This window comes from Ranitomeya variabilis, chromosome 5 (assembly GCF_051348905.1).
Source record: "Ranitomeya variabilis isolate aRanVar5 chromosome 5, aRanVar5.hap1, whole genome shotgun sequence".
Lineage (NCBI taxonomy): Eukaryota > Metazoa > Chordata > Amphibia > Anura > Dendrobatidae > Ranitomeya > Ranitomeya variabilis.
The window spans coordinates 205,403,761-205,422,357 of NC_135236.1; the positions used below are offsets into that span (position 1 = coordinate 205,403,761).

The 18,597-nt window shown below is 41.9% G+C and overlaps 1 protein-coding gene across 2 annotated transcripts in view; it reads left to right on the forward strand.

Moving 5' to 3' along the window:
• DMXL2 (Dmx like 2) overlaps positions 1 to 18,597 on the forward strand; it is a 174,319-nt gene that overhangs the window by 137,978 nt on the left and 17,744 nt on the right. The window contains exons 31-40 of one of the 2 annotated variants that reach the window (XM_077263739.1): positions 2,271 to 2,356; positions 6,112 to 6,313; positions 6,822 to 6,939; positions 7,849 to 7,911; positions 8,395 to 8,481; positions 10,061 to 10,182; positions 10,389 to 10,524; positions 17,474 to 17,534; positions 17,618 to 17,745; positions 17,842 to 17,919. In XM_077263739.1, the coding sequence (XP_077119854.1) occupies positions 2,271 to 2,356; positions 6,112 to 6,313; positions 6,822 to 6,939; positions 7,849 to 7,911; positions 8,395 to 8,481; positions 10,061 to 10,182; positions 10,389 to 10,524; positions 17,474 to 17,534; positions 17,618 to 17,745; positions 17,842 to 17,919 (1,081 nt within the window). The remainder of the gene's footprint in view (positions 1 to 2,270; positions 2,357 to 6,111; positions 6,314 to 6,821; positions 6,940 to 7,848; positions 7,912 to 8,394; positions 8,482 to 10,060; positions 10,183 to 10,388; positions 10,525 to 17,473; positions 17,535 to 17,617; positions 17,746 to 17,841; positions 17,920 to 18,597) is intronic. The other variant, XM_077263740.1, reaches the window with a different exon arrangement.

Sequence of the window (18,597 nt, forward strand, 5' to 3'; positions counted from 1 at the left end):
GAGCTGCTGGCTCCTGCCTCTGTGACCCGCTGCTCCTCCGATACCGCTCCCCCACCACAGCCAGAGCCAGTATACCCGGACTAAGTTGCACCCCCCATTTTCCGTCTTATAGTCCAAAAAATATAGTATACAGTGCCTACAAGTAGTATTCAACCCCCTGCAGATTTAGCAGGTTTACACATTTGGAATTAACTTGGCATTGTGACATTTGGACTGTAGATCAGCCTGGAAGTGTGAAATGCACTGCATCAAAAAAGAATGTTATTTCTTTGTTTGTTTGTTTTTTTAAATTGGGAAAAGTTTTTTCAGAGGGTCATTTATTATTCAACCCCTCAACCCACCAGAATTCTGTTTGGTTCCACTAAAGTATTAAGAAGTAGTTCAGGCACAAAGAACAATGAGCTTCACATGTTTGGATTAATTATCTCTTTTTCCAGCCTTTTCTGACTATTTAAGACCCTCCCCAAACTTGTGAACAGCACTCAAACATGGTCAACATGGGAAAGACAAAGGAGCATTCCAAGGCCATCAGAGACAAGATCGTGGAGGGTCACAAGGCTGGCAAGGGGTACAAAACCCTTTCCAAGGAGTTGGGCCTACCTGTCTCCACTGTTGGGAGCATCATCCGGAAGTGGAAGGCTTATGGAACTACTGTTAGCCTTCCACGGCCTGGACAGCCTTTGAAAGTTTCCTCCCGTGCCGAGGCCAGGCTTGTCCGAAGAGTCAAGGCTAACCCAAGGACAACAAGGAAGGAGCTCCGGGAAGATCTCATGGCAGTGGGGACATTGGTTTCAGTCAATACCATAAGTAACGTACTCCACCGCAATGGTCTCCATTCCAGACGAGCCCGTAAGGTACCTTTACTTTCAAAGCGTCATGTCAAGGCTCGTCTACAGTTTGCTCATGATCACTTGGAGGACTCTGAGACTGACTGGTTCAAGGTTCTCTGGTCTGATGAGACCAAGATCGAGATCTTTGGTGCCAACCACACACGTGACGTTTGGAGACTGGATGGCACTGCATACGACCCCAAGAATACCATCCCTATAGTCAAGCATGGTGGTGGCAGCATCATGCTGTGGGGCTGTTTCTCAGCCAAGGGGCCTGGCCATCTGGTCCGCATCCATGGGAAGATGGATAGCATGGCCTACCTGGAGATTTTGGCCAAGAACCTCCGCTCCTCCATCAAGGATCTTAAGATGGGTCGTCATTTCATCGTCCAACAAGACAACGACCCAAAGCACACAGCCAAGAAAACCAAGGCCTGGTTCAAGAGGCAAAAAATCAAGGTGTTGCAGTGGCCTAGTCAGTCTCCTGACCTTAACCTAATTGAAAACTTGTGGAAGGAGCTCAAGATTAAAGTCCACATGAGACACCCAAAGAACCTAGATAACTTGGAGAAGATCTGCATGGAGGAGTGGGCCAAGATAACTCCAGAGACCTGTGCCGGCCTGATCAGGTCTTATAAAAGACGATTATTAGCTGTAATTGCAAACAAAGGTTATTCCACAAAATATTAAACCTAGGGGTTGAATAATAATTGACCCACACTTATGTTTAAAATTTATAAAAATTTAACTGAGCAACAAAACTTTTTGGTTTGTAAGATTTATGCATCTGTTAATAAATCCTGCTCTTGTTTGAAGTTTGAAGACTCTAACTTATTTGCATCTTATTAAACCTGCTAAATCTGCAGGGGGTTGAATACTACTTGTAGGCACTGTATGTGAAAGCAGCATAACCTTTATCGTTCAGTGGACAAGCTCGATATTCTGATCAGCCTCTTCACATAGACCATTAGCTCCTAATGGCAATTTGATGCATTACATACAGATCAGGCTCGTCACCTCTTCATATTCTCATCAACCAAAGTTTAAGGGTATAGTCACAATGTTGCTGTGAAAAATTGCAATGTTTTACTTTACCAGCAAAGTGAATGAGATTTCTGAAGTCCCATGCACATGCTGCTCGTTTTTTCCTTGCAGATTTGAAGAATGTTAATTCTTTCAGTGTTTTTGCATTGTTTTTCACCCATTCTAATCAATGGAGAAAAAATGCACCCAAAAAAACACTGCAAAACGTGCATATTTTATGCCGCATATTTCCTGCCAACAAGTCCTGTATTTGGAGCATTTCTCTGCTAGAAATACTGAGTGTGTGCACATATCCTAAGAGATTTTTCTGGTTATGCAGTTATTTATGGATTTTTAGAACTTTCTGAATTGATAACCAATTGCATTGTAAAGTTACATTATATTCTTTATTCTCAGCTGGACACTCATCCGTTTGGCAATGGTGAAATTTGCAGTCCAAAATCTTAAGAATTTCTTCCCGATTGCCGGACTAGAACTTGCAGGTTTGTGCCAGTTTTGGATTTCTGAAGACTGTAATCTAAATATTTTTATATTTGGGGTTATTAATTGACCTATTGAAATTTGCATATGGATGGCAAACTAATTTGTTTTTTTTTCACTCAGCTTAGTGGATGCTAGAGTCTGCAGATGATTTAGGATTGGCTAGAGTAGGGTGGGCTAAGGGGCTCGATGGTCTTTAATCTAGATGCCGGTAAGTAAGTTAGCCAAGACTTGACTATTCTGGAGATTCTACATAGCCATCAGCTTGCAGTAAAGAGTTGGTTTCCGATCAGAGGTTTTCTCTGGAAAGGCAGTTCAACAAGTCCGTATTTATAGGAATTGCAAGACAAGGGGGTAGATTGGAGAGGCCAGGAATCAGAACTAGAAGTATCAGTGAGGAATCCAAGGCGTAGTTTCTGAGCTTACTCTGTGATGGCCAATTTCATCAACCGGAAGTGTATCCACTCATTCAGGAGCCTGGCATATATCATAGCCAGGGTCTCCAAGTCTCAGTGTGGTAACGGAAGGAAAAACAGGAGCTATTCAGATGATTCTAGGTGCATCAATGATATATCCTTCACGCTGTACCAGATACAGGCCCATAGTCGCCACTAATTTGGCAGTGGATTATTGCAATGATAACTGCACATAAATATTTTCATATTACATTCTCTCACTAAACTTACAAAGAAACCCACATTTTTTAGGATCAGGGGTTCACAGGCTGAACAACAGCGTGGAATCTTGAAACCTGCAATGCTTTCTATCTTCTGTGGACGTGGAACCAGCGCTAATGGGGAGGGGTAATGGCTTCTGCAACAGCTATGCTACAGCTTCCAGCACTGAGCGCAGCCTCAACGTGTGACTGTAGAGCAGGGGTGCAGGCAACAAGAATAATAGCCTTAGGAGCTGCTACCCTGACCATCTACCCAGAGTTATGGGAAGTATTGCACAGGGCAGACGGTGTGGGCTGTTCTGGTGATGACAGGTTGGTCATTGACTTGGGAGGTAGAAATGTTGGCCACCTAGCTGTCTGCTGCTTTAGAATCAATCAGGGCAGGTGAGGACAGATACTGGTCCAGCCGCTGCACGCAGTGGGAAAGCTGATTGGAGACATTTGTCAGTAGTTTTGAGTGACAGGTTCTCTCCCAATCAGCGCTCCTCATTACTAAGGCAAGGAGAAGAAGTAGAAAGAGTCTAATTCATCAGAAAGAGGACTGACTTCTAGAAGCTGCTGAGAACAGAACCAGTGGTAAACCCTATATGATATGTATTATTCCTGCTGGGGTGTTCATGCAGTTGTGTGTCCCATTTGTACATGTAACAGCATAACTTGTAATGTCTAAGTATGCACTGCAAAAAAAACTTTGCTTTGGACATGTCTCTGTATAAGTGAAAAAGCTTGTATGCATGTGTAATCCAGCCTATGAGCTTATATGCATGTGTAAAAGCTTTCTTGTGTCAGTGAAAAAACATATTCAGAAGTGAGTGACATTGAGATGGACCTTGTTTGTGCCTGCTGTAGCTTGCATCACTTTGCTATTACAACCTTATGTAATTTCCATGTCACTTTTTTTTTTGTATACACCTTAGACTAGGTTCACACTGGCGTTCAACATTCTGTTGTTCTGTCACAGGAACGTAAGAGCGTAATCCCCAGAAAAAACTGTTTGTTCTATGACATACTCAAACTGCGTCAGACAGAGCCAATTCTTTACACTGGGGGCTGCTCGGTTTCTGTTCAAGAGGCCATCATGTTAACAGAAAGAAGTATCATCTGCTGCTTATTCCCCTGACAGCAAAAATGAGTCTAGCCTAAAAGGGGTACTCCGGGGAAATACAATTTTTTCTGTACTGTTCCTGCACTCAAGCATTATAAAGATGAAATGCCCAGTGTGGTTTTATGATCTTTATAACACTTGTAATTCCATGTAACAGCAGCTGCTCCTCACTGTTCCCCCCCCCTCCTGTCTGGGACAATACATCACACACCAGTGTTCAGCTCCCCCTGCAAAGAACAGCCAGTTTCCTGATAATAGCAAGGGGCGTGGCCTGTGGCAGGCTGGTTTTAGCTTCCTGTCCTCTTACATCTGGGTCTAGTCAATCCGATAGCAGGGGAGTGGCTTGCTCCAGGCTGTTCCTAGCTGCCCGCCCCATTATATCTGTTTCTATTTACTGTAGTCCAAGAACAGGGGGCGTTCTCCTTTCTAGTAGCAGTAATGTCAACAAAAAAATGCAAATACACACTGTGATCCTCTGCTGTACAACCCATGACCATGCATAATGTATCCTGCCATGTGTCATACAGTCATATGTTCTTAGACTGATGTATTATAAGCCCATGTATGTTTGGTGCACAGAATAAGGAACAGTCAATGGGACCTGAAGGGGGGTTATACCATTTCTGACAGATGCTGCAGCAGCTGGCTGGATGCTTTCCTCAGCGTGATGAGACACTTCACAGTCCAGAGTTATAAAGTTGCAGTTGTCAGGACACTGCCAAGATGATATAGGTGAGTGGGGATTGACCATGGTGGTACTGAATAAACCAATGCAGTGCTCTGCCCTTCTCCCTGTATGACACATGGCAGGATACATTATGCACGGTCATGGGTTGTACAGCAGAGGATCACAGTGTGTATTTGCATCTTCTTGTTGACATGACTGCTACTAGTATTGAGCACGCCCCCTGTTCTTGGACTAAATAGAGACAGATATCATGGGTCTGACATCTAGGAACAGCCAGGAGCAGGCCATGGTCCCTATTATCGGGACTGAATATAGACAGCTATAAGAGGACAGGCAGCTAAGATCAACCTGCTGCAGGCCATGCCCCCTGCTATGATGAAACTGGCTGTTCTTTGCAGGGGGAACTGAACACTGGTGAATGATGTAATGACCCAGACGGGAGGAGGGAGCAGTGAGGAGCAGCTCCTGTCACACGGAATTACAAGGGTGATAAAGATCACAAAACTGCACTGAGCATCTCCTCTTTATAAAGTATGAGTGCAGAAACAGAACAAAAATGTTTCATCTCCCCAGAGTACCCCTTTAAAAGTATTTATCTACCGAGCTTTGGGCTGTTCCCATCTACATTGTGGTTTCTGTAAACAGCCGAAATCCCACTGGTGTGTCAGATCTGTCACAAAACTAACACCAGTAGCGTCCAGTGGTTCCTTCTTTGATGTTTTGGATTCCGTCATGGTGTCCATTATTTTAAATCGTGCTGTATTCAGTACCATTTATCTCATCAAATGGCATGAAATATTATATGGACGTTCCAAACACTGATCTGAATATACAGTAGTCTAATTGGTGACTGGGATTATGCATTGAATAGAGGTGAATTTATCCCTGGTGCATAGAGCAGCATGAGCTGCAAGCACAGCCCTGACCAGGAAAGATTAATCCATTGGGCTTGGTGTTTAAAAAAATAAATAAATAAAATGGTCATGTAGTAGAAGCAACCAGTGGAAAACACACTAACTGGCACGGAGTCTAGGCTGCCCATGATGGAATTAGAGTGCCCAACCTTCTGACTGGCTTCACCAAGTGTAGTGGTATAAGGAAAGTGTCCGAAGACTTTTTTTTCTTCCTTTGTTAGAAATAAAGGTTATTTTGTGTTTTGTTTTTTGTTTTTCAGAAGTTTTCTCCAATTTCTTTTCAATATTCTATTTTATTTGTAGAAAAACTGTTGCATGTTTATTAGTCTCGCCACAACATAGTAACGCTGACGCTTTTAAACTTTTCTTACTAGATCTTCCAGTAACATCTCCACTTGGCATTGGAGTTGTCAAAAACCTAGAAAACTGGGAGCAAATTCTTTATGAAACAATGGACCAGTTTGAAGGTCCCCCACCAAATTACATTAACACCATTCCTAGTGAACAGACTGTAGGGACTGGACCTGCCATTCTCCGTCACAAGGCCATGCTGGATCCTGAAAATACACCATTCAAGTACGAGACTAAGTTGATAATAATTCTATTCTTCACAGCTTCTTAATGGCATGTTACTGGTAATTATAAATAGGCAATGCTTGACAGAGTAAAGGGGTTGTCTCAAGATCAGTAATGGATAAAATTGCAAAGTACCTTTAAAAACAAGCAACATTACAATTTAAATCTTATTAAATATCATCCCTGTTCCCAAGAACAGAAGGATTTTATTTTTTAATTAATTGTCACCCTACTGTCTATAAGTGTGTTTCTTAAAATGTTGGGGATGATAACCGCTGTAATGTTACCATTTGGCACCAGCTTAGTGAAGTACGCGGCATTGCTGGATTAACACAGAGTGAGATTTCGCCCCTTCTGGGGCCTCTCTTATGTTGAAGAAAAAGGGCAGCCCCAAATTGGTGATACATTCTCTTTACACAAAAGTATTTAAAAAGTTAGAGGTGCAGTTATTTTTGATATGTTACTGTGAATTTTTGTGGTTTATAATCTCTAACTACTTTTAATTCAGATCCAGAGATTATAGCGCGCTTCCAGTTAGGCGGCTCTGGCATTACCTAGTCAAACAAGAACTTCTCCAGGAAACCTTTATTAGGTACATCTTTACCAAGAAGAGGAAGCAGAGTGAGGTATTCTTACTCCATGTGCATCCTTTGTATTGTGTTGTTATCCTTCATCGCCAGGGATGCACGGACATGCGCAGCAGCACTTGTAGCCTACGCAGAGAAACATTCCAGCATCCAAATACCGAAAAATAACACTATTAAAATCCATTATAACAGACAGTTCTGATGGATTTCAGGCACCTGTAGCGTGTCCACTACTCAAACATTCCCTTCTGAATTCCTATGCCCCCCTCAGTAAAATAATAACACTTATGCTCCCCTCCGTTGCTGGCCCTGTCCCACCAGTTTAAGCACTGACTTTCCCAAGGGTCTCGTGACATTGCCACGTGACCCCTGCTGCCAATTAGTGCTGGTGGCTTCACTCTTCCCTCCTTCGTTCGCATCACGACACCGCTGGAACACCGGAGGTTAGCATAAGGTTTACTGTTTTACAGGGGGTGGAAACGCAGGGCTTCAGAAGAGGGTTTTCCTGGTAGTGGACAATCCCTTCATTCATTTCATATATTGCTAGAAAGCATTGCCAAAAACTGGACCTGCCTTGTGTCCAAACCAGAATTATAAATAACGTAAATGTTAAATACCGCTTGCGGAATTTAGAGTTACGGAAATATCGGTGTATGGTTTCCACCCTGCGGTTATTTACCATTTTTGCCTCTTTTATGTTTGCATTTTCTCCATTTTTTAGATCCATTTTGTATTATTACTGCTTGTTAATTTGTGTTGTGTTGATATGTGTGGATGCTCTAGACCTGCATTTACAGTGCATGGCAAGGCATCACACCAGTATTTGTCATGCTATTATGATTGTTCCTTAATAGTGACCTGGAATGTCTCATACATTTTCTTTTTTTTTATGTGTGTGTTTCTTTGTGCATGTGTTTTTCGTGTTTGTGGCTGTGTGGTGTCATGTAGTCTGTAGAAGACAGTGCGGAGCGTTTCAGAGTAGCCTCCATAGCAGATCTTCTGAAAATCCAGGTAGTATGTCCTACAAAGGCTCGTCCTCCTCTCGTACTCACCTCTGTGTTCACTGTTACCAGCATTTTATGTATATTTGTTCTCCTGCTTTATTATTGCTGATGTTATGCCACGCTTTAATGGACGTGTGCTTTGATATTTGCACTAATATATTTACATTCAAAAGTTCTTCCAATTTTTCAATCTTGAATTATGTGAAGAACCGCAATGTGCCAACCCTCAGCAAAACCTGACAGCGCCTTATTGATGAACATCATGGCCTTGTTTAACTTTCTGTGTCACATGCCAATTCCTGTTTTGATGATCTGTTTCGGGAATACATGTATGTCGGGCTTACAAGTAACGAATTAGTGAAACTATATTAACCTTAAAATGCTGGAACATGTGAACTTCAGCCGCACTAACATCTTTTGTATACATGTCTGTTAAGAAAGTTTGTTCCCAGAGTTCCTGAGGTGATGCACGGATATATATATTTTGTAGGTTGAAGCTGATCTTGGTTATCCAGGCGGAAAAGCGAAAATAATTCACAAGGAGTCTGATATAATAATGGCTTTTGCGATTAATAAGGTAAGTACCATATATACTCGTGTACAAGCTGAGTTTTTCCAGCACATTTTTTTGGTTCTGAAAACGCCCCACCCAGCTTATACACGAGTCATTGTCCCAGAAAGACGGCGAGGGAGAGGGAGCGGCGAGGCAGCGGGTCAAAGAGGCAGTCGCAGCCGCCGGCTTCCAGCACAGCACACATCCTACATACCTTCCCTGCGCGACCTCGCTGCATCTCGTTACGGCCGGCGCCAGCAGCTCCTCTGGCTGAGTGATCACGTGTCCCCCGCTCATCAAGGTAATGAATATTCATGTCTCTCCACTCCTATAGGCATGGAGTGAATATTCATTTCCTTAATGAACGGTGACAAGTGATCGCTCGGCAGGAAGAGCTGCTGGCGCAGGAACGAGATGCAGCGAGGGCACGCAGAGAAGGTTAGTAGGATTTTTTTATTATTATTATTTTTTATAGGAGTCATGCATACGGGATAGGGGATAAGGAGCCATGCATACAGGGATAGGGGATAAGGAGCCATGCATACAAGGATAGGGGTAAGGAGCCATGCAGACAAGGACGGAGATAAGGAGCCATGCATACAAAGATGGAGATAAGCAGCCATGCATACAAGGACGGGAATAAGGAGCCATGCATACAAGGACGGGAATAAGGAGCCATGCATACAAGGACGGGAATAAGGAGCCATACATACAAGGACGGGGATAAGGAGCCATGCATACAAGGACGGGGATAAGGAGCCATGCATACAAGGACGGGGATAAGGAGCCATGCATACAAGGACGGGGATAAGGAGCCATGCATACAAGGACGGGGATAAGGAGCCATGCATACAAGGACGGGGATAAGGAGCCATGCATACAAGGACGGGGATAAGGAGCCATGCATACAAGGACGGGGATAAGGAGCCATGCATACAAGGATAGGGGATAAGGAGCCATGCATACAAGGATAGGGGATAGGGAGCCATGCATACATGGATGGGGAGCCATACGTACCAGGTTGGGGATGAGGGAACAATGCATACATGGATGGGGAGCCATACGTACCAGGATGGGGATGAGGGAACAATGCATACCCAGCTTATACTCAAGTCAATAAGTTTTTTGTGGCAAATTTAGGTGCCTCGGCTTATACTCAGGTCGGCTTATACTCGACTATATACGGTAAATATAAATGACCGTATATATTGCCTCTTCTATATATTAGGAAGAACTGTTTGATGGCACAAGAAAATGTAGCTCACTTTATTTAAAATGATTAAACCTTGACTAAAACATAATTTAAACACTACCGAAGAGCAAATAAGAAAACACGGGGCCCTAATTCTGTGGCATTAACATTTGCTCTTTGAACATGTGTGGAAAGTGGCAAAAAAAAGAAAACTAAAGAAGAATATAGGACGGGTGATCAAATGTAGAAAATGCATATTTAGAGGTATAGAAAGGGTTAGATTGCAGTTTTCACAGACTGTTCAATAAAATGATGGGTTACGGGCATCGATTTCTGACGTTTCTATTATCATAAGTATTGGGATTTCAGCGAAGAATAAAGATTTAAAGATTGTTTTACATTTTTTTTTAGGCTAACAATAATGAAATTGTCCTGGCTTCTACCCATGATGTGCAAGAACTGGACGTGTCAAGTCTTTTGGCTGCTCAGCCTTATATATGGATTGGAGAGGAATATGACAGAGAATCTAAAAGGTCAGACACTCTCACACTCTTATTGTTTATTTAACTCACTGGTTTAGTCTTGGGTTTCACAGCAAGTCCTGGCGAGCTACATAAAAATCTGCTTCACTTGTACTTGCTGAGAATCCATAGCAAATTGTGGTAGGGACATCTGAACAACATGGTTAAAATTAAACAACTAACTACTGCACTACTTTTTTTTTTTTTTTCCTCCATAGTTCTGATGACCTTGATTTCAGAGGGTCTACTACAGCCATTCACCAGTCAGGTGGGACTCCTTTCCACCTGGCACAGATGCAGTCTTCATCCATGCCTTGGCTCGGGAGTGGCCAGACGAGCACTGGAGCTGGCATTGTAGGGACATTTTGCAGTTTACATATATATATATAAATATAAAATATTTAATAAAAATGCTGTTGCTCTATGTTTACAGTACTGTTCAAAAGTCTGAGGCAGGTAAGCAAGAATGCTTTCAAAGAAACATTAATTTTTTTATCAATTAAACTGTAAAATGGATGAAGGAAAGAGAAATCAAAATCAAGCAATATTTGGTGTAACTACCCTTTACCTTGAAAACGGTATCAATTCTTCTAGGTACACTTTCACAGTTTTTCAATGAACCTGGCAGGGAGGAAACATCTTGATTACTGACCACAGATCCTCTGTGGATGTTGTCTTGTGCTAATCTCACTGTCGCTTCATGCAATTCCACACAGACTGGATGAGATCAGAGCTCTGTGAGGCCATGCCATCACTTCCAGGACTTCTTGTTCTTTTTCACACTGAAGTTGTAAGTGATGTTTGGGGTTGTTGTCCTGCTGCAGAATACATTTCTGCCCATCAGACTTCTCCCTGGTGGTATTTCATGATGGATAGGTATCTCCCTGTATTTCTCAGGATTGAGGACACCATTAATCCTGACCAAATCTCCATGTCCATTTGCTGAAATGCAGCCCCAGACTTACATGAACCCTCCACCATGCCTCACTGTCGGTTACAGACACTAATTATTATTATTTACATATTTTACATTTTGATTCATCAGTCTAGATCTCCTGCTGCCATTTTTCAGCTCTCCAGTTCCTATGTTTTTGTACATAGTTGAGTCATTTGGTCTGGTTTACATGTTAAAAGGTTTGACTTTTTGGCTATGAAGACCACTTTTGGACAGATTTCTGCTAGCAGTATATGGGTGTAACTGGATTGTGCTAGATTCTTCCACTTGTAAGCTGATGGCCCTGCTGGACATCTTCCAATTTTGAAGGAAAGTACTCATCATTTGTCTCTCTTCTGCTGCACTAAGTTTCCACAGCCGACCACTGTGTTTACAGTACTCAATGTTGTCCATTTTTAGTGCTTTTTTAATTAAAAGAACAGTACATCTTAAAACCCCACTAAATAATGTTGCAAGAAATGCAGGGATTGAACTGCTGGGGAGCAAGGTAAAGTAATTTCCTCAAAAAGCGGGTGCATAAACAAAAACACAGAAATTGTGATAAATTCCTAGCATTGATTAGCCAAGAATGGGTTGCCATCAGTCAGAATTTGGCCCAGAAGCTAGTATCCAGCGTGCCAGGGCTAATTGCAGAAATCTTGAAAAATAAAGGTCACTGTAAAAATTGAGGCATCGATTCATCAAAGCTTTTACTGCAGAATTTTTGGGCAGAAAGCTTTTAAAGTCCCAATGTTTTGCCGTAGTGTGAGGCTGTTCTAAATTTAGCGACTTTTGACCGTCTCTCACCATTTTTTCCCAGCTCAAAGTGGCTGTTGCTTGTTCAGGACAGGGAAGTGACAAACCCCGCTCACCAAACTCATGAGGAGTGTCTGCATTCCTTACTCCACAAATTTTATTCCAGTCCATGCATGCCACTTGTTTCAGATGTGCCAGATTCATTAAGAGGTGTGCGCTTCTTAATGAATCAGGACTGTATGATGTCTCCTCTTCAAGTCCAGGAAGAAAAATGCCGGTTTTGAGGAATTGGGGCCTGATTCTTTGCATAGACTTTGTAAAAAATAAAATTTGTGTCCCTCACAACCTGTGATATGAACCGGTCTTCCACAGCCTCATCTTTGTAGCAGAGTTTGTCTGTTCCACTCCCAGTTTTAAGTCTCCTACGCAGCTGTTTCAATTAATGACTGTGTTTTAAGCTACATATGACAATGATGATCATTATCACCTGATGTAATCGGTTACTCATACATTTGACTGTAATCTTAGAAAATCCCCGACTGTGTACAAGTGTGCCTAGAAGAATTGATGCTGTTTTAAAGGCAAAGAGTGGTCAAATATTGATTTGATTTACATTTCTCTTTTGTTCATTCACTTTGCATTTTGTTAAGTTATAAAAATAAACTACTAAGGCTACTTTCACACTAGCGTCGGGAACAACCCGTCGCTGTGCGTCGGGCCGACGTTCCCGACGCTAGCGTGGTCTCCGCCGCACAACAGGGGCAGCGGATGCATTTTTCCAACGCATCCGCTGCCCCATTGTGAGGTGCGGGGAAGTGCGGGGAGGTGGGGGCGGAGTTCCAGCGGAGTTCCGGCCGCGCATGCGCGGTCGGAAAAAGCGGACCGTCGGGAGCAAAAAACGTTACATGTAACGTTTTTTGCTCCCGACGGTCCGCCACAGCACGGCGCAACCGTCGCAGGACGGTTGCGACGTGTGTCATTGCGTCGCAAATGCGTCGCTAATGTTAGTCAATGCAGAAAAAACGCATCCTGCAAGCACTTTTGCAGGATGCGTTTTTTCGGCAAAACGACGCATTTGCGACGTAATGCAGTTAACGCTAGTGTGAAAGTAGCCTAACACTTCTATTTGTGAAAGAATTCTTGCTTTGCAGCATTTTCTTCACACCTGCATAAAACGTTTGCACAGTACTGTACGTGTGTCTGTGAAAATAAAAATATTAATTAGATAAAGAGTAGGAGCATACAATTGGTATTTTTTTATGGATGGTTTATATCACAATTAAAGTATCGAGATCATGGACTCAAAAGTTGGGCCCTTCCAATCAACAATAGGAGTCCATAGATGATGGACAGCCAGGCTACTAAACAAAAAGCTGATCCTGCCCTTCAAATCACTTAGATGCCATGGTCAAAATCAACAACGGCAGCATCTTAGAAGCTTAACAGAGGCTCCCTCAGTTAGTTTATAAGCAGTCCTCAAATTGATTGCGGGACACTAATGTGTGACCATGCCAACAGGGAATATCAAAGGACCCCAGGTCTGCCATGATGCCATGACATTTTTCTCATGTAGTTAGTGGCAGTGTTTATCCAAAGCCAAACATTTATTCTCTCCATATGGTAAACATGAAGGAAGGACTGCATACTGCTTTGGTTGAAAAAAAACAAAAACCTTTTAAAACTTCTTTTGTGTTTTCAGCCTGATGCCGGCAGACAATACATTTTTTAATTCTTTTTAACAGCTGTCAAATAATTGCAGCATCAATTACCATGGGAGGACAGAGAAGAGATAAAATTAAAGGTGTCCACTACACAATTTCCATGCATCCCCTTCTAAAATAACAACTATACTAATCTTCGGTTCCGGCACTTTTCCAGCGGTGTTGTCTTTGGCTCTCCCGGGGCTCACATGATATTATGTCACATGAGCCCTGCTGCCAAGAAGTGGCTTCTTTTTTACTCTCCTCTCCTTCGGACATCCAGAGGAAGTGAGCAAGCAGTAACGGCTTTTAGGGTGCTTTCATATTACGTTCAAGCATCCGTTCGTTGACCCCATTAGGGCTTGCGTTCGAACCCTCTGCCAAACAGGATTCCGGTGTTTGTGTCGACAAGGCCATAGACTATAATGGTGCCTACAGAGTGTACGTGTGCTCTGTCGTGCATCATTTTCAGGAATGTACGCCTACTGGAGGCTGATACTCAGACGCAGTAGACTGCGTCTGGCTGTCCGTCTCCAATAGGCGTATACGCCTGAAAATGTTGCATGGCAGAGCGAATGTTCGCTTTGCCGGCACCATTGTAGTGTATGGCCCCATTGGCGCACACGCCTGAATCCTGTTTTGTGAGGAATGTGAGGATTCAGATGCAAGCCCCAACCGGGTCAATGAACAGGTGCCTGAACTCAATGTGAAAGTAGCCTTACTTTCGCTAGATGTCTGATTTGTCCAAATGAGGGGAAAATGAAACGTCCACTGATTGGCTGCAGGGCTTGTGTGATGCAACAAAATGTCTTGCAAGCCCGCATCCGAGGGGAGTATAGTTGTTAATATTTTATAAGAGGATACATAGAAATTGAGTAGGGGTTGTCCGAGTAGTAGACAACTCTTTTAAATTTAATACAGGGAAGAAAATATTGACATTTATTTGTTAAAAACCTTTTTATATAGATTAATTAAAAGGAGCAAAAACAAAATGGTTGCATGACAATCGGAACAACATGTAGAATATAGTTCTAGTAACATTTTAGTTTTAGCAGAAAAGTTGGCTCTTTTGTTTTTTCTATACATTATTTTTTATTCTTTATTCAGCATAGAAAAGCTACACGAATTGGATTTTTTTATTTATTTCACCTTGTTCCTCTACAAACAACATAAAAAGGGAAAGTTAATTGCTCCATTGAATTTAGGTGTAGCTAAGAAAAAAGACTAGCCCTCCTGGATCTACATCTTAGGCCGGCCTCACACTCAGCGTATGTAAATACGGTCCGTTTTTTACGGCCGTAATACGCAGAAAAGTCCCCAAAATAGTGATCCGTGTGTCATCCGTAGGCAGGGTGTGTCAGCGTATTTTGCACATGGCATCCTCCGTATGTAATCCGTATGGCATCCGTACTGCGATATTTTCTTGCAGGCTTGCAAAACCGACATCTAATGGATTTATGTGCTCAAATATTTGGTAAAACATATATACAGTATATATATATATATATATATATATATATATATCATTGAGACACATATATATATTCTGTATTTATATTTAATTCAGCGCAATATATGTGAAAAGCCGGTAATTCAATTTTCCGGCTTTTCATTTCTCCTTCACAAACCCGACAGGATATGAGACATGGTTTACATACAGTAAACCATCTCATATCCCTTTTTTTTTTGCATATTCCACACTACTAATGTTAGTAGTGTGTATGTGCAAAATTTGGGCGCTGTAGCTGCTAAAATAAAGGGTTAAATGGTGGAAAAAATTGGCGTGGGCTCCCGCGCAATTTTCTCCGCCAGAGTGGTAAAGCCAGTGACTGAGGGCAGATATTAATAGCCTAGAGAGGGTCCATGGTTATTTGCCCCCCCTGGCTACAAACATCTGCCCCCAGCCACCCCAGAAAAGGCACATCTGGAAGATGCGCCTATTCTGGCACTTGGCCTCTCTCTTCCCATTCCAGTGTAGCGGTGGGATATGGGGTAATGAAGGGTTAATGTCACCTTGCTATTGTAAGGTGACATTAAGCCAGGTTAATAATGGAGAGGCGTCAATTATGACACCTATCCATTATTAATCCAATTGTATGAAAGGGTTAAAAAACGCACACACATTATTATAAAGTATTTTAATGAAATAAACACACAGGTTGTTTTAATATTTTATTGCTCTCTCAATCCACTTGAAGACCCTCGCTTGGCAAAATAATAAACCCACAATATACATACCTTCAGATGATCTGTCACGTCCCACAAAGTAAATCCATCTGAAGGGGTTAAATCATTTTACAGCCAGGAGCTGTGCTAAAGCACTCGCTTGTGCCTGTAAACCCCGGGTACTGAAAGGAAAGCAGGATGATCTGTACTTACCTTGAGTTGCGGTGATGCGCCCTCTCCTGGATGTCCTCATATGAACTCGAGCGTGGGAACTTTTCCAAGGCTCCAGTTCATGAGGACATCCAGCAGAGGGCGCATCACCGCAACTCAAGGTAAGTACAGATCATCCTGCTTTCCTTTAAGTACCCGGGGTTTACAGGCACGAGCGAGTGCTTTAGCACAGCTCCTGGCTGTAAAATGATTTAACCCCTTCACCCCTTCAGATGGATTTACTTCGTGGGACGTGACAGATCATCTGAAGGTATGTATATTGTTGGTTTATTATTTTTCAGAGTGAGGGTCTTCAGGTGGATTGAGAGAGCAATAAAATATTAAAACAACCTGTGTGTTTATTTCATTAAAATACTTTTTAATAATGTGTGTGTTTTTTTAACCCTTTCATACAATTGGATTAATAATGGATAGGTGTCATAATTGACGCCTCTCCATTATTAACCTGGCTTAATGTCACCTTACAATAGCAAGGTGACATTAACCCTTCATTACCCCATATCCCACCGCTACACGGGAATGGGAAGAGAGTGGCCAAGTGCCAGAATAGGCGCATCTTCCAGATGTGCCTTTTCTGGGGTGGCTGGGGGCAGATGTTTGTAGCCAGGGGGGCCAATAACCATGGACCCTCTCTAGGCTATTAATATCTGCCCTCAGTCACTGGCTTTACCACTCTGGCGGAGAAAATTGGGCGGGAGCCCACACCAATTTTTTCCGCCATTTAACCCTTTATTTTAGCAGCTACAGCGCCCAAATTTTGCACATACACACTACTAACATTAGTAGTGTGGAATATGCAAAAAAAAGGGGATATGAGATGGTTTACTGTATTATTGTATGTTGTTTACCATGTCTCATATCCTGTCGGGTATGGGAAGGAGAAATGAAAAGCCGGCAATTGAATTACCGGCTTTTCACTAACACCACTGCGTATTTCTCGCAAGTCACACTGCTGGTCCGTGTGGAATCCGTATTTTTCTCGCCCCCCATAGACTTTCATTGGCAATTTTTTTGTGCAATACGGTGACAAACGCAGCATGCTGCGATTTTCTACGGCCGTACAAGACCGTATATTACGGATGCGTAATATACGGCAGATAGGAGCTGGGCCATAGAGAATCATTGGGCCGTGTGTAATGCGTATTTTACGGACGTAGTTTATGCGCTCATACGTCCGTAAAACACGCTCGTGTGAGGCCGGCCTAATACTGTAGATTTTATAATTCAGTAATAAAATATTCATGGTGATGAAGGCAAAAAAAAAGACATTAAGAGGTTAATAATTACATTTTTTCCTAGTATGCTGGTAGCAATTCATTAAGCATGTTCCAGACAGAATCATTACTGTATATCATTATACATGTCCCAATCCATTGTAAATGTCAGAGAAAACAAGTCAGATATACATAGTGTAACAGACTCCTAAAGTAATGGTAATTTATATTACATATTGCATCATTAATAGGTCTTTTATAATGTATTGATATATATTTTCATATTTTCAATTTTCTTAAAGCTGATAAAAAGGAACCTAAATAATGTGAAACGAATGGCATCGCACCCGGTCCACCAGTACTGTAAGTAGCAGATTGAGACTCTATTGTGTACAAAAACATTTTTACACAATTTTTACTTTTTTTTTTTAATTAATTCATGCCAGATCTTACTGGAGCTCAAGATGGCAGTGTCCGCATGTTTGAGTGGAATCGGCCCCAACAGCTTATTTGTTTCCGCCAAGCAGGAAATGCCCGGGTTACAAGATTGTATTTTAATTCCCAAGGCAATAAGGTATATTCAGTTAATGATGCAGTTGATTTGGTGTATCTTTAGATGAGCCGGTCAGCTCAGTACCATTTTCATGTACCGTATTTGTGTAATTTACAGTGTGGTGTTGCTGATGGAGAAGGGTTCTTGAGCATTTGGCAAGTTAATCAGACAGTCTCCAACCCAAAACCTTACTTGGTAAGTCTGTGAGAAGTAATAATCTAGTGTATCAGTGTATTATGAGAGAGAAATTATCTTATTTTTTTCCTGTGAATAATATCTAAGTAAATATTATTGAGGTTTTTAGTAAAATATTTGTACTTAATTTCTCTGCAATTATTGTATTTTTAGGAATAGGTTTAAGCTCCCTGGGTCATGCAGATAAAATTGCAGGACATGTATGACTAATTGATCACCTCAAATGATGACTAAGTGACTAATGTAAAACGTTCTCATGATCATACAAGGGACTTCCCTTATCTACAAAATATCTCGGACAATTTCTGAATGTACATAATTTTTATACAAATTTGATCTATATGCTCTGTTTTTTTTAGGTTTTTTGTAACACAAGTTTAAGTATGTTATACTAGCTCCATTATGGAGTAATGGCTACAGAGCTTAGTAAAACATTGTTTTTATTTTTTAATTTCTCCCCTCCGTTGCAGAGATAGTCTACAAATTGTTATAGTGCAACTAGCTGTTACCAGAGATTTGTCTCTGGGAGCATGTACTTCTTCTACTGCATAAGGTTGACCACTCATACAGAGGCACTGTCTTGTGGGGAGAAAGGAACACTGCCTGCTTTCCTGTCTGATCTTTGCAGCTACTGTGTAGAGATACAGCTGATTTATGAATCATTACAAATCCTTCCAG